This window comes from Neocloeon triangulifer, unplaced genomic scaffold, assembly GCF_031216515.1.
Source record: "Neocloeon triangulifer isolate White Clay Creek 2 clone unplaced genomic scaffold, ASM3121651v1 ptg000002l, whole genome shotgun sequence".
Classification (NCBI taxonomy): domain Eukaryota; kingdom Metazoa; phylum Arthropoda; class Insecta; order Ephemeroptera; family Baetidae; genus Neocloeon; species Neocloeon triangulifer.
The window spans coordinates 4,929,019-4,943,968 of record NW_026775545.1 but is presented as its reverse complement, the minus strand read 5'-3'; the positions used below and the strand labels follow the sequence as shown (position 1 = coordinate 4,943,968).

General features: G+C 36.9%; 3 protein-coding genes across 5 annotated transcripts; 2 read left to right on the top strand and 1 right to left on the bottom strand.

Annotated features, from left to right (window-relative positions):
* The first annotated feature begins 1,893 nt into the window (after positions 1-1,893).
* LOC132205288 (aminopeptidase N) lies at positions 1,894-6,701 on the top strand. Its single transcript, XM_059634251.1, has 16 exons — positions 1,894-2,028; positions 2,695-2,894; positions 2,956-3,316; positions 3,386-3,581; positions 3,640-3,945; positions 3,997-4,168; positions 4,279-4,414; positions 4,470-4,551; positions 4,611-4,791; positions 4,856-5,075; positions 5,131-5,420; positions 5,595-5,794; positions 5,853-6,020; positions 6,079-6,234; positions 6,292-6,373; positions 6,431-6,701. Exons 2-16 carry the CDS (start codon positions 2,712-2,714, stop codon positions 6,584-6,586), a joined length of 2,889 nt encoding a protein of 962 aa, XP_059490234.1. The 5' UTR covers positions 1,894-2,028; positions 2,695-2,711; the 3' UTR covers positions 6,587-6,701.
* Positions 6,702-6,821: 120 nt separating this feature from the next.
* On the top strand, positions 6,822-8,605 carry LOC132205293 (ELMO domain-containing protein 2). Of its 2 annotated transcripts, none has more exons than XM_059634259.1 (5): positions 6,822-6,969; positions 7,039-7,275; positions 7,393-7,692; positions 7,751-7,872; positions 7,932-8,605. In XM_059634259.1, exons 2-5 carry the CDS (start codon positions 7,054-7,056, stop codon positions 8,230-8,232), a joined length of 945 nt encoding a protein of 314 aa, XP_059490242.1. In that variant the 5' UTR covers positions 6,822-6,969; positions 7,039-7,053; the 3' UTR covers positions 8,233-8,605. The 2 variants fall into 2 exon arrangements, with proteins under 2 accessions (XP_059490242.1, XP_059490243.1); XM_059634260.1 differs by having other exon boundaries at positions 6,851-6,948.
* On the bottom strand, positions 7,039-14,029 carry LOC132205290 (glycerol-3-phosphate dehydrogenase [NAD(+)], cytoplasmic). Of its 2 annotated transcripts, XM_059634254.1 has the most exons (9): positions 13,870-14,029; positions 12,345-12,522; positions 11,416-11,698; positions 11,229-11,341; positions 10,685-10,915; positions 10,523-10,629; positions 10,375-10,467; positions 9,959-10,012; positions 7,039-9,478 (listed from the first exon to the last, which is right to left on the bottom strand). In XM_059634254.1, exons 1-8 carry the CDS (start codon positions 13,911-13,913, stop codon positions 10,003-10,005), a joined length of 1,059 nt encoding a protein of 352 aa, XP_059490237.1. In that variant the 5' UTR covers positions 13,914-14,029; the 3' UTR covers positions 7,039-9,478; positions 9,959-10,002. The 2 variants fall into 2 exon arrangements, with proteins under 2 accessions (XP_059490237.1, XP_059490236.1); XM_059634253.1 differs by lacking the exon at positions 9,959-10,012.
* Positions 14,030-14,950: the final 921 nt, after the last annotated feature.

Here is a 14,950-nt window from a genome sequence, read left to right as displayed (position 1 = left end):
CGAAAATTATTTATTTCATTTTTCTTTAGCAAGCGGCCATATCCAGCGAATGATTGTGAGAGTTGTATGTGATGCGGCCATGCAGCCAAACCAAATATTATGCAAACCAATAAGTCGCGCACGATGTCATAATATTTTATGAGCCTATCAGATTTTTTTAATGAAATAAACTAACTGAAAAAAGCTTAAAATACCTGGCATAAAGGTAACAATAAAATTAATGATTAAATAATTATATGATTTTAGCCAAGTAAGATGTCAAGCTAAGTTATATAATTATTTATTTCATTCATAAATATTTTTTTTTAAATATAGAGTTCATGACCGACTTTAGTGCTGGATTTGGCTGCTTAGTGCTTGCACTAAAAGAAAATATGTAAAATAAATTTTGTTTTTAAATTCAAACAGCGATCCAAAACTGAAAACAAAAATTCAGCGATGAATTCACTTTGAATTTAATGTGGCCGAGTCGCGCGGGCAGTCAAGTATCCAGCAAACGGAGTTGCATGGCACACTGCCTGACTGCATTGATTTATTAATATATCCATGTCGGCACACTGCCTTCCCCCACGAACACACCAAATTCTGTTGTCTTTTGAATGTTCTTGTCTTTTAGCCGATCAGCGATTTTTAGCAATAAGCAAACGTTGTCGCGTTGGTGAGAATCGTTCTGTTGATCAGATCTGTTGCATTAATTTTACAGTTGCCGGAGCTCATTATTGGATTATTCCTTAAAATACAACGAACTTGTGGTTACAAGCTATATGGGGTGTATTTCTGATAAAAATAAACGAGAATGAAAATTTCTGAAAATTTAGCAAAAAAAAAATAATTAATACCGGTACTACCGGTATATTACGGTACGGTAATTTTTTTAATTACCGGTAACTTACCGGTTAATTGGATACCGGTATATTCATCAGAATACCGGTATACGGTAAACGGTAAATTTTAAAATTACCGGTAAACGATATACCGGTAGCTCAAAGGTTTGGGAACATCTCTAAATCAAATGCAGTGCGGCCTTGCGACTGTTGTGATCTGCCATCTATACGAGCGCCTTGAACTAGTAATTATTTAAAGAGAGAGCTCAAATAATTGCAGTAAAAAGACTCCACAGGAAAAAGAAAATTTAAAATTTTAATTGAGCTATACTTCTTTACCAAAAAACGCATGCTCATATTATGCATTTTAAAAAGATGGCTTTATAAATATTACAACTTTCAATAATTTCCTACTGCTCATTGCTCACTAACAAGGCTGATTTTTAATTTTTTTTTTTTAATTTTATAGGTTTTATTTAATTAAAATTAAATTTTATTCAATTTGGGTTTTCATTTCATTTTTTTTTTAATTCTCATGTACCGTTTAATCACATTTCTTTAGTTTATTTAATTATAAAAAATTAAATATTATTTTACTATGTTTTTCAGCATGGCACAGATCAATTTCAATTCAATTTATTTACAACATTTCATCTTTATAATATATAACTTAAAATAAACATCTTCAAGAAATCAAAAAAGCTTCATCATTGCAACTCCAATAAAGAAATTGTTCCAACTTGTCTAAAAATTAGCAATCTTTTACTGATTTACAGCTTGAATTAAATGAAAAGCGTGTGAGCAACATTATTTTATAACTAATTCTTTCTCCAGGATTTATATCCTCGATTTTCAAACTCTTGTTCTGCTGTTTATACTAAAATAATTATAGTGGAGGTTTTAATAATTTTAGCCTTAAAAAAGTAGCAAAAACTACTCTATTATACTAAAATATAAAATTTTAAAGTATGCACATCTCCACACGTCGCCCTTGTGCAGTAGTATATTTATTTCAACAGAGAAAGAGAGATCCCTTATAATTGCATGATTATCCAGACCCTCGCTGTCTCATCATTTTGTCACCACGGTCAGTTGCAGTTCATCAGTCCCTGCGGTTGGTGAACTGTTTATATAGTGCAAGACAAATTTGATCAAGGATTTCGTGTAAGTCCTGGTTCATCAGGCAGAAGTTGGGTTATCCAGGGTAAGTAATACTAGATTATGTATAAGATTATGATATTATTCTGTGCGCCTTCAATTATCGCGTATTAAGTATGTGTATTTTAAGAAAAAATGCAATATTTAATAAAATTCTTAAAATTGCGATTGTTTAAATGTATAAAAAAAATTGAAGTCAAGATTAAAGTGGAATTATATTTTAAAATATTAATAAATTAAAGCAAATATTTACAACAATATATTTTTCTAGTGTAATTTCAATGATAATTTATTTCAGATACTCTAAAAGTATGTTTCATGTGTTCCTTGACAACATTGATGATGGAATTGGAAAAGCGTTTTTATTTATAAAGTACTATAATTTTTCACGAAAAGAAATTTTTAAAAATTGGAAGCCACGCACGTCACAGCGCTGTCATTTAACAAGGGCAAATAAATCAATTCTAAGCACCCACTTCCTTCGTTCCCTTTGGTCCTCTTGTTAATTTGCGCAATCAGCGCCAACCGCAAGTTGCTATGCGTCTTTCTCCAGAACGAGGGTGCTAATAAATAAATAGCACTTCATCTAGAATTGGTTTTTCAATTGGCTATTTATTTCTATTTTTTATATCAAATTTGTGCATATGCGCGTTTTTGTCTTTAAATATTGCCAATATTAATTAAAATTGAAAACAATTGTTTTAATTTTTAGAACTTCAACAGTCTAAAATGGCTAAAGGGCAGGGCTTTTTGGCCCTGAGCCTGACGGTTCTATTGGCAATGGTATACGGTGGACGAGTGCCCAGAGGTGCCGATTTCAAAGCCATCAACCATCGGCACGTGGACATCAGGCTTCCGCCCGGAATAAAGCCCGAGTCGTACTTTTTGCAATTGCAGCCATTCTTGGAGCAGGCAAATGTTTTGTTGTCAAATAAATAATTTAATTAATTAAAATATAAAAAAACCTAACCAGGACCTATTCCGCGGACACGTTTTCATCAACATCACGGTGACCTCTGACCTGGAGCAGCGCGACCTCATCACTTTGCACGCTGGTTCCAAGTTGAAACTGAAACACGTCACCTTAGACGAGGTCTACCCTGCGGGTCCGTTGGCGCCGACGACGCCCGCCCCAGTTTTAGATGCTGAGGAGACGACTGATTTGCCTGAAGAAGTGGAGGAACCTCCGACTGTTGTCAGCGTGGACAGGGAGCCGCAGGGTCAACTCCTGCTCATCAAACTGTCTAAGGAGTTAATACCTGGCTATTCGTACAGGCTGGGCGCCGAATTTTCAGGACATATCAACAACAAATCCAGTGACGGAATCTTCAAAGGTGAGGAAATATATAAAAAAAAATTGCTGATTTTATTTTGATACAAAATTAAAAATAAAAATTTCTCAGGTCATTATGTTAACCAAGTTACCGGCAACACACACTTTTACGTGGCCGCTCACTTCAAACCAAGCTTTGCCAGAACCGTCTTCCCCTGTTTCGATGAGCCGGAGATGAAAGCCGTGGTCACTGTGTCCATCGCTAGACCAAAAGAGACCGACCTGCGGACAATCTCAAACATGCCTCACGTCTCCACTTTGCCCATGTATTAAAACATCTTTTTTTATAATTCTTTTTGAAAATTTGAATTAAATTGAATAAAGGGTTAACGATATTTCCTGGGTCTGGGATACTTTTGAGGCGTCGCCCCCGATGTCTACCTACGCGATCAGTTTCCTGACCTCCGACCTGATGGCAGGACCGCGTGAGGAGGACGAAATTGTGCGCGTCTTCTCTCGCCCGGCGCTTGCTGAAGAGACGGAATACGCAAGGAGAGTCGCGCCGAAGGCGCTGGACTACTTTGAAAAGACCCTTGGAGTGCGATTCCCCTTGCCTAAGCTGGACTTGGTTGCTCTTCCAGGGTTCAACGCCCCTGTCCCTGCTGAAAACTGGGGACTTGTTTTTTACCGGTATACTTTTTGAATTTAAAAAAGGTGAAAAATTAAAATTTAATAAAATAGAGAGGGTGATATACTAAGCGGAGGAAATGGGTACAACCGCTGGGTCACCTCGTACGTGGTCAACGAACTGGTCATGCAATGGATCGGTAGCTTAGTGACCCCAAATTGGTGGCAGGACGTGTGGATGAACAGGGCCCTTGCTAACTTCCTGGCTAGAGGCGCCGCATTTCAAGTAAGAAAATTTCAGAAATATTAAAAATTAATCAAAGTTAAATTTCCATTAAAATTTATAATAATCTTAATAAACTATTAAATTGAGATAAATAATTAAAAAAATTTAAGTTGGAACCGGCAGAGGAAAAGTACTCTCACGAACAAACCCCTGCAGCTGCCGTTTATGCACTTTACTATGAATATAGCAAGAGAAGCCCCTATGCTCGCCAGCCATCAATGAAGGATATAATTTCTGCTACTAAAGGTGCATATCAAACTTTTTTAATCCTTATTTTATGTTTAACTTTTGCTTATTTCAGCCGAGGTGGTTATCAGAATGCTCAATTTCACAATTTCTCAAAAAACGTTCATGAACACATTGAGAGATTTCATCAATGACAGGTTTTTCAATGTGATTTAAATTTGAGTGAAATTAAATAAAAGTATTTCAATTTAAACAGGAGCTACAGCACCTACACACCAGAGCAGTTCTGGGCCGCAATTGGCAAAAGGGCGCACAGCGAAGGAACCCTGCCTTTGGCGGTCAGTTCGAAGGCCGTTGCCTCTACTTGGATGAACGGCAATAGAATTCCTTTGCTGACTGTTACCCGGGACTACAAAGGAAACATCGATTTATCGCAGGTGCGCCAAAATTAATGAATAAAAACAAACTTCAAATAATATAAATAATTTGAAACTTCTCCAGCGCCAATTCATTAGAGACCCCGGTTTTGATGACGATGAAAATGTGGAAGACGAGTCTCTGTGGTGGATCCCCGTTATTATGGCACCCCAGCGCCCTGACGGCAGGGTGGACATTGTGACGAAAGCCCCTGCCCTGTGGATGCCACCGACTAAGCAGATTGAAAATCTAAGCGATCCAAGCGAACCTGAAAATTTCCTCATTGTTAACCCGGAGGATATCGGTAAATTTTTCGTCCATAAAAATTAATTTATGCCATATTTTTTTTTTAAATCCAGGTCTGTTTCTTGTGAATTATGATACACAAAATTGGAAGCTGCTGGGCAACCACCTTCTGAAGGAGGAAGGCCGCGTCGGGCCGAGTTCAATCCCACCAACCACTCGGGCAAAACTGTTGCACGACTCATTGAATCTGGCCATGGCTGGCGCTCTGGACTTTGACACTGCCTTATCAATGGCCAGATTCCTCAAATTCGAGAGGCAATTTGAACCCTGGCACCCGTTCTTCAACATGGTCGATGTTCTCTCCAAGAGGTTGGACGGTACAGCGGCTGGGAAATATTTCGGGGTAACGCTTCATTTATTATATAAATATTTAAAAATTATTTTCCCGAATAAAGTTATAATTAAAAGTGAATTAAGAAAATAAATCTTGTTATTTTAAAATTTTTATCGTAACTTATGACCACTTTAATTGGATTTCTATATTTTTATGGTTTTTACAATTTTTATTTTATTATAGAGATTTGTTTTGCGTCTGGCGTCTAATTTGGATTCCAGCCTTGGTGAAGCGGGTCTGCCTAATGAGCCGGCGTGGAGAGGAAAATTGAGGAGCAACACTAGGCACATGCTTTGCTCTTTAGGAGAGGAAAATTGCGTAAACAAGGCAAGGGATGTTTTCGCACGATGGGTTAGAAGCAAAACTCCTGACGTCAATATCCCGTAAGACTTTAGAGGTTTAGAAAAATTTGAATTTTCAATTAAAAAAAAATTGTTTCAGCGTTCCAAGCAGAGTTTTCTGCCCTGTGTTTGCGTTTGGCTCAAAAGAGGAGTGGAACTTTGGCTTCGAACGGCTGGGCCATTTGACCGGCGCCAAAGCCTCGGCAGATCGCAACTTCCTCCTCAAGACCCTTGCGGGCTGCCCGAGGGACCCAGCCAAAATTGAAAAGTAGATGAAAAAAAATATATGTTTGTTCCTACCTGTAAATTGTGTTTTCAATGTGAAGGCTGCTGACTGCCAGTCTGTTGAGCAAAGGAACAAAGGGAGAGCCTTTCTCCGAGTCGGACATTCGCTTGATTTTGGGTGAAATTTCCGGCAGACACGCAGGATTCACCGAGTTGTTTAGATTTTTGAAGACCCACTGGAAACAACTAAAAGAGAAGTATTAGACAAATATTAATTAAAGCTATATGAATTACTTAAAAATGTATATAATTAGCTTCCACAGCCGACCCCACTTGTGGGTTGCCCTTGTGACTGCCGCGACCTCTAATTTCAAAACTGAGGGAGAATTGAAAATGGTATTAATCAAATTAATAACTTTTAATTGGTTCAATTTTTGTGTGTTTTAATTTAAGGTTGAGCAATTCATTGAAGAGCACCAGGGTCACTTCGGGTCAGCCGTCGAGGGAGCTCTCCAGAAATCTTTGGAGCGTGTCCAATTTGAAGCTGCCTGGAGCAAGAAGCACCTCGACGAGATCGAGAACTGGCTAGCTGGCCAAATGGCGGATTAATTACAAGCTAATAGCTTAATTTGCAAATTGCATGTAAAAGAAACGAATTTTTGACATAATAGTATAAATATTACGTATATACTTCAAATTTTATTAATAAAATGGTGCACTCAAATTAAAAAGTGTTTTACAAATCACAAATAAATTATAGGGAAGACTGCAAAGAGAGGCCGAATGAAATTCCCCAACCGCGCTTTTCAGCAAAAAATTATAACAGCGCCTGCGCTTTGATTACTTAAAAACACAGGCACGCCCCTATGTGCTTGTGTTGACAAAAACAGAGAAAGACGCTGGCCGAAGAATTTAAGCAGGAAAATATAAATTGTTTTAAATTTAAATAATTTTGTCAGAAACAGAGAAAGGTCTCGTTTGTATTTTTGTGTGTGAGTTATAAAAGGTTTTATATTTAAAAAATTACATAATAACTTGATTTTTTTCTCACCTATGCATAGCTCGAAGAGATTGTGATGTTTTTGTGGGACTATATTGTTAACTGGCTGCGGCCCTGGTTGCTATGGTATTTCCGGCCGCTGATTAAGTGGTTTCTGAGGAAGAGCACCAAGCTTTGTGAACTTCAGAGGATTTGCTATGGCGACATACAGGGTGCTGATCGCACCCTCAACGTGGAAACGTCCCTTCGTCTTTCAAGACGTCCAGAAATCAGAGCCCTTGTCAATATGCTCGATAATGTAAGATAATTTTTTTTTTAATAATTTTTTAATGTACACAATATGTATTTAAATATTTTTTTCAACTCCAACATTTCAGAAAATTAATTATTTCCTCCTTATTTTTATGAACGACAGGTGCACAAAGAAGTCATCTTACGGAGAGATTTTGTTCACTACTCTGTCTACACGGTGCTCGTCCTCAAGAAAATCCACCCCCAAATTCATCCCCAGTTTGCACCTTCTTTTTCTCGGTGCATAGAGCAGTTGCATGGATACGAGACTTTGAAAAGGGACGTCGAGACCCTTCGTCTGCAGCAGTATGATGCGGAAAATGCAGAACACGAAGCCAAGTTGAAGAAACTGTGGGAGGCTCTGATGCCAGACACGCCGCTCGAGTCCAGGGTCACCAAGCAGTGGCAGGACATTGGATTTCAGGCATACGATCTGGAACTTTTCGACAAAGCTTCCATTGAATATGTTGTATTTTTTACAGGGGGACGATCCCAAAACCGATTTCCGAGGAATGGGCATGCTGGGCCTTGAGAATCTTCTGTTTTTTGCCACCGACTACAGTAAGGCTGCTCGCCAGGTGCTTTCTCATTCCCACCACCCAAAGTAAGATTTGCAGGAAAATTCATTACAATCTTTTAGTAATTTGTTGAATGCAATTTCAGCTACGGTTATTGCTTTTCAATAGTCGGCATAAACTTGACCAGCATGGCTTACCACATGCTTAAAGACGGCTCCGCCAAGACCCACATTTTCAACATAGGCTACAGTCTACCTAACATGCGTCTCTTTCACCAGTTGTATTGCTACCTTTTCTACGAGTTTGACAAGTTCTGGATGGAGGAGAAGCCGAGGGACATAATGGAGTTCAATCCAATTAGAGACAAGTTCGAGAAAATTATTCGGCAGAATTTGGCAAAAAGGGACACTCTGTTCAAAATTAATTTGTACATCGACAATATTTGAAATGCTTGTTAAATTTTTAAGTTACGAAGTGTTTATTGCTAATTTTATTTCACGGCTGTGTTTTTGGTTAAATTTTATATTTTTTCTGTTAAAGAGTGCTGTATTTTACCCTGTAGTATTTATATTGCTCTAAGCAATTTTTTGTTATTTTTGTGCCATATGATCTGATTTTATTATAGTTTATAATAATATTAGGATTAAGTGGGTTTGAAGCCTACTTAGGCAATTTTTGTGAGAAATCTACAGCACGCTGCACTGGTGTGATGTAAGTTGGTGCACTGTGATTCAATTTGATTTGATTTTGACTGATTCTGAACATTCTTGTGGCAATATGTAAATTAAAGTGCATTGCACATTTTCACTTTGAAAATATTTGAAAGGAGTAGTTAGTAGTTATTGTTTAAAATATCAAAACACTTCCAACAATATAATTTTATTTTAACAAAAAACAAGAAACTTTGGCAACATAAGAAGTAATCATTCATTTGACGAACTTAAATCAACAACATTTGCACCAAAGTGAGAGAATAAAATGACTGAGCACCACGGAATGCGCACTGCAAAATAGGAATACAGACCAGAATCCAAAGTTGTGTGTGAGAGAAATCATAACACCTCCTTGTACGTTGGTTGCAACGCCGGTCAAAGGTGGCATTTTACCAACCTGTCATAGGAGCAATCTTAATAATTGTTTCCATCTAAATTGTGTCGAGTCATTTCCAGCAATATAAAGCAAAACATTTAAACAAGCTGGCGGTTTAAAATCTGTTGCCGTTTTTGTTTATATGTACGTTAGATTTTAGAATATCAACAAGCTACGTTGAAAATATATTGTAAGATCAACACCTCTTCACAGCTCAAAATTCAAAACTAGCAACATTTTCTGCGATTTTTTCGACAATAAGTACAGATAAAAAACTTCTCAGAAGCTGTTTGTTCGAGTTTAAGAATTGGAAATTGGATGTATGGCAGCATTTTAGCTATTGATTCGTCTTTTTAACGTGACATACAGCGCAATCGCCAGCATCTTAAAAGTGTTTTAAAATAACTTAGGCGCAATTTGAACATCAGAACACTCTTCCATCTAATCAACAAACGGGATATATTGTAATAATTGGGTGCGGTAACCGTTTTGTAATTTTCGAAAGCCCCGATTTCAACATCGAGTTGCTTTTTTGGGAGTAATTTGCGGTTGAGATTCTTGCTAATCCAACTCGGTGGTTTAATTTATTCTATAATCTTCACTCTGTGAACAAAAGATTTCAAAGCTTCTTCAGAGAAGGAGAAGGAGATTTTACTCAAAATGAAATGCATCCATAAAGCAGGCTGATGCGTGGGGCTGATTTTGATCAATCAACTACAAAACTAGCAGATAAAAGGCATGCAGGAAATGAAAATGGTTATCTGGTCGCAAGTGTATATTATGATACCAAACATAAATCAAACAATAAAATGGGTCAAATAGATTAAAAATTTCAAATTCTAAAATACATTCTACATATAAATGCATGCAATTTAACAACAAAAATACATAGGATTCTTTATAGTTTGTAAATGAGTGGTCAACAAAATGGTAACATTATAAATTCAAACAACAACAACCATAAAATCACTGGCAAATGGGATCTAAAACAATATAAAAAAATATCCGAAATAATAAATCTACTTTACACCAAAGAATCTTGACCGATTTGCCAGTGAATTTTTAATCAATGAACCAACTTACCAAAATATGACCTACTTTAGCTACTATAGTGTGATTTGGTCACACTAATACATCCTAGAAAGCATACACAAAAAGGCAGATTTTGAGTACATGGAATTAATTTTGTGAAGAGTCGGCAATTATGTGAAGCCACAATTTCGTTTACAAAGTTGCATGCCTTCAAAATTTAAACCAGTGGCAACACAGAAAATTCATTAAGTACTACAAAGGGGCAAGCTGATTGGCTGTACATGATAGTGAAAAAGCGAGTTTTATAATACACAAATTGTATGCGGTCTTGTACTGTGGCAATTGAGGTGAACTTGTACTTCGACAAGTTTTATGAATGATTCTATTCTGGGAATGTGACTCGACAAAATCTCTCTTCAATAGAGAATCAGAGAATGGATCTTTTGATTTGCATGAGAAATACTTACATGTGCTCTGGGTGCTGACGAATGCAATCCACCATTTGTTCAGGAGGAAGTTCACCGATGCAGATTTTGTGAATGGCAGTGAAGAGTGGGAACCTAAACAGTTTTGAAATGAAATAAAAAAATCATTAAATAATATGGAAAATTTTACCTGTCCTCCATTCCTTTGGATTTCAGCATGTAGTTGACCTCCTCGGCAGTGAATGGACCCTGAAGTTTCTGGCCATTCAACATTTCATCTTCCAGTTCTTTGATGGTCTGGAAAATTCTTATTGCAATCTTCAATTTGCATTTAAATTTTTTTACTCGGTACCTTTTTTGTGCGAACAAATGCTTCAGAGACTTTCCTATTTCTGCCTCCGTAGCAGGTGGTGATCAAGTCAGCAACTCCGCAGCTTTCGAAGAAGGTGGCCAACTTCGAGCCAGGGTAAAAGACTTCAGCAAACTTGATCATTTCCATCAGGCCAAGTCGAATGACAGCTGCCTTGGTGTTGTCGCCCAGTCCGAGCCCGTCAACAAATCCAGCACCGCAGGCAACAATGTTCTGGAATTTTATTTTCAAATTTTAGAATAACTTGCAGCACAGAGATAATTAGCTGGCAACACTGGAGCCTGTTTGATTTCAGATGCAGCGTAATTGCATCTGCACACCAACTGTGTGTCACATGCATCCTGTTTGGCTTGCAATTACATGATGTTTAGCTCAGCAATTTAACACGAGCTCAAAATCGTAACAATGAAAAAAAAAACTGCTTTTCACTTGTGTATGTATTTTTTCAAGCTGCGACAGAATAATAAATTTTTTTTCAAAGGAACAAAATTTTATTAATATTTTTTTTTTTTTTAAATTTGCATACCTTAAGGGCGCCGCACACCTCCACTGTCTCAACGTCGTCAACAACGACTACCCGGAAGTAATCAGTCTGGATGATGTCCCTGAACAGGGCACCAGCTACTTTGTCCTTGCAGCCTATTTAAAAGATAAAATTTTTATCCAATATTTAGTAGTGATTTTATTTAATTAAATTTGAACATCATTCTCACCAATGGTGGTTTCACAGAACATCTCGTTGGCAACCTCAGGGGCCAAGTTGGCTCCCATGAGCACGCTGACGGGAATGCTCAGCAAGTTCTGGATGATCCCCGAAATAAGCTGGATGCCGCCACCTTCAGCTTTGTCAAAGCCCTTGATCAGGGAGAGGCCGACGGCCGTTGACTTGATGTTGCCCACCATGGCTTTGCAAAGGCCACCGACAAACTGGTGGGGCACGACAAAAATAAGGACATCGGCATCTTTCGCCGCTTCGACAATGTCGGGAATTGCGATCTGAAAAAAAGAGACAAATTTTTAAAAATTAAAAAGGTATTGGAAAGACACTCAAACCTGATTGGGTTATTATTATTTATTGTGTACATTCTTATTATTTATTTATCTGAAGATGTTGTTGCTCAAAATTTGATAGTAAAATTTGGTAAATTTACACAGCTGTGAGTACACTTGATAATACTTCCAATATTATTTTCTAAAATACAAAAATATGATAACCAAAGATAACATCGACTTTAAGAGCTGTAAAAATAGGTTTAAACGCTATAATTATATTAAATACATTTTCAAAAATATTAAAATGGAAAATAACTTCCAACAATTATGCTGTGCAGTTTAAATCAATCTTCATCAATCAGGAGTAAATTTTCTTTCAATCAAACAATTCATTTTACAGCAGTTAAATCATCACAAAGAGCAAAAGCCTCGTCCAATTAGTGCAATGTTGCAACATTGACATCAGATTTAATTGAATTTCTTTGACTGCCCTTGACAGTGCGCTCATCTCGGTGCGCAGGGTAAAGGCGCCAAGGTCACCAACCAACACGATTCGCAAATAGCAAAGTTCTCTCTCTGCTGTTATCTGCCCTTTTTTAATCGCAGCAGCTCAAAAGAAAGAAAAGATAGGAAGAGCTATGATAATTACCACATTGGCAGGCAGCTTGTGGCCGGGCAGGTACTTGACATTCTCATGCGTCTCGTTGATGATCTCGGTCAACTTTTTGCCATCGATTATCTCCTCGTGCACATGCATGGTCACTCGGTTGTCCAAGTATGCATGCTTCTGCACATTGTTGCCCACAATTTTGGCGATGGCAGAGCCCCTGAAAGAGATAGACAAGACAAACAAAAATTAAAATTGTGATATTTCTTACAAAATTAAAAATAAATCCTTGATTTTATGATAAATAATTTAATTTGATTTGTAAATATTGAAAAGAAAAGAAATTTCTGTTTTTAAGTAACAAAGATTCCTAATAAATAATTCATTATTAAAAGAAACTGAGACATTAATTAAATTTTATTCAGTTGCAATTATGTTGACTCGTCAACTAGAACAAAGTAAAATTTGATGGCAAAAACTTTCACCAGTGAAAATTGAGCCCGCGGGTAGCTTCATTTGAATATTATTTAAATGTCTAATTAGGCTTTGCTTCAAAAAGCACGTTCGGCTGATGGACAGGGTAATACAGATTCCGTTCAAACCGTCACAGCTTTCTACAAGTCCAACAAATTATTGAACATTAAAAATGCAAGCACAAAGGCCAGAGAAAGCTCTTGCGATGATTTTGCAAATTTATTAAAAAAGAAAATTAAATATTGCTGAAAATAAAAATACAATTATTGTACTGATCATTTTTTTTCTTTTTATATTGAAAGCAACAATGTTGAAAGGTTTATAATTTTGATGTTTATGAAATACTAGGGTGTTTGTCACTCTGACCAAAATATTGTTGGTTTGGCAATCCGTAGAAGGAATTCTTTTCACGTTACAAAATAGCCGGCCAGTGGCTTCATCCACCGAGTTCGATAATATTTGAGCCAGATACCCACTTTGTTATTGCAGCTTGCACACCAAGCACAGAAAAGAAGAAGTGGTGCGGTGCACTCGATAATACTCGCCCTATATATTAGAATAAAGGCTAACGTTCATATACAAAAAGTTGGTTTAAACGTTGAGAAATTCTAGCAGCATATTATAATAAAAAATTAAAAATAAAGAGAAGAAAAAAAATTAAAAAATAATAATAATAAGAAACCAGCAAAGATAAACACTAAAATCAAATTTAAATTTATTAATAAATTTTTCTCGGAATTTTCATTTATTTTTAATTTTCTGGTAAGTTTTGAACCAGAGGGTGTGTTTTAATTGTCTCAGGTGTGGCCGGTGTTACCAAAGAATTTTATCAACTTTTCAAGCAGGTTATGTTGTTGAATTGAACCGGCCAACGACCGTAGAGAAATTTATATATAAATTCCCGGCCAGAATTTTATTTGGAACCGAGTTATAATGCGAAATCGGCTGTAAAACGGACGGGGCGGCCCGCGTGAAGACTGGACCAAAATAGAAAAAGAGCCAGAGTCGTCCGCAAAGTCCTTCGACAATGTCAAAAGTGCAGTGTGTCCGGCGGCGTCCCCGATTCGGACAATTATTCTGTCTGAAAACTTACCAGTTGCCTGAGCCGACGATGCACACTTTCTTGGTTTCAGACATCCTCACGCTTGCCGATGAACGGTTGAAATGAAGAGCGACAGTGGTGTTTCGATGGCAATTTTCATGCCATAACCCTTGCACTTTGCTCCGAGCAGAAACACCACAAAAGCCACGCCCCCCTGACGAACGGAGTTTGCGCAAGGCAGTGGCGCCAAGATTATGCACAAGTCCGAGTTGCATTGCAGTCAAAATCACTTTCTTTTCAATGATCTCGGTTTAAAAATACATTTTGGCGTGTATGCCGCGCACAGAAATTTAAATCTGCTAATTTGTGAAGCTTTTATTAAGTGTATAATATACATATTTTTAAATTAAAAAATTTAATTTAATCATTTTCTCGTTAAAAAAAAATGTAATTCTATATCTTATAGGCTTGATTTCAATATAAAATCTGAACTACTCCGAACAAGTGTATAAAAATGCAATTATTTAAAAAAATTAACACTCAATTAAAAAATTCTGACAGCGTCTATTATTTAAACGCATTTTTATTAATATTATATAATTATTTTTTAAATTTATTTAAAAAAAACTCTATTTTTAAGTATTTTTTAATTAATTTTCAAAAGAAAATAAGGATTGTGTTGTGCCATTTTGTGTTACAAAAGGTCATCACTGCAGTTTCTGAGAGTTGCATAAAAATCAGCAGTCTTGTGTGCGCAAAAGCAAACACCGTGTGTATATGACTGCTGGCAAAAAATCAATACACCCCTATATATGCTGCATATGATTGTGATGTTTGATGGGGGTCGAGTGCATTAAATGAAACAACCTTGAGCGCATGGTGCAAATTCAGAACTGATTGACAGGGAGAACCATTAAATAATCTGAAGCCACTTAACGACCACTTTTGATTTCGACACACAATTGAAAATAACTCATCTTGGCTGGGCACTATTTGGAGAGGTATATTTTTTATAGCTCATACTTCTTTTCACGGGAATTCAGAAAAAAGATTGAACGCGATGCCGAAAATTGTGCAGCTTGAAGTTCAGGGTCTGTTCACAAAGATTTTAGGTCGGAAATATACTCGCTAT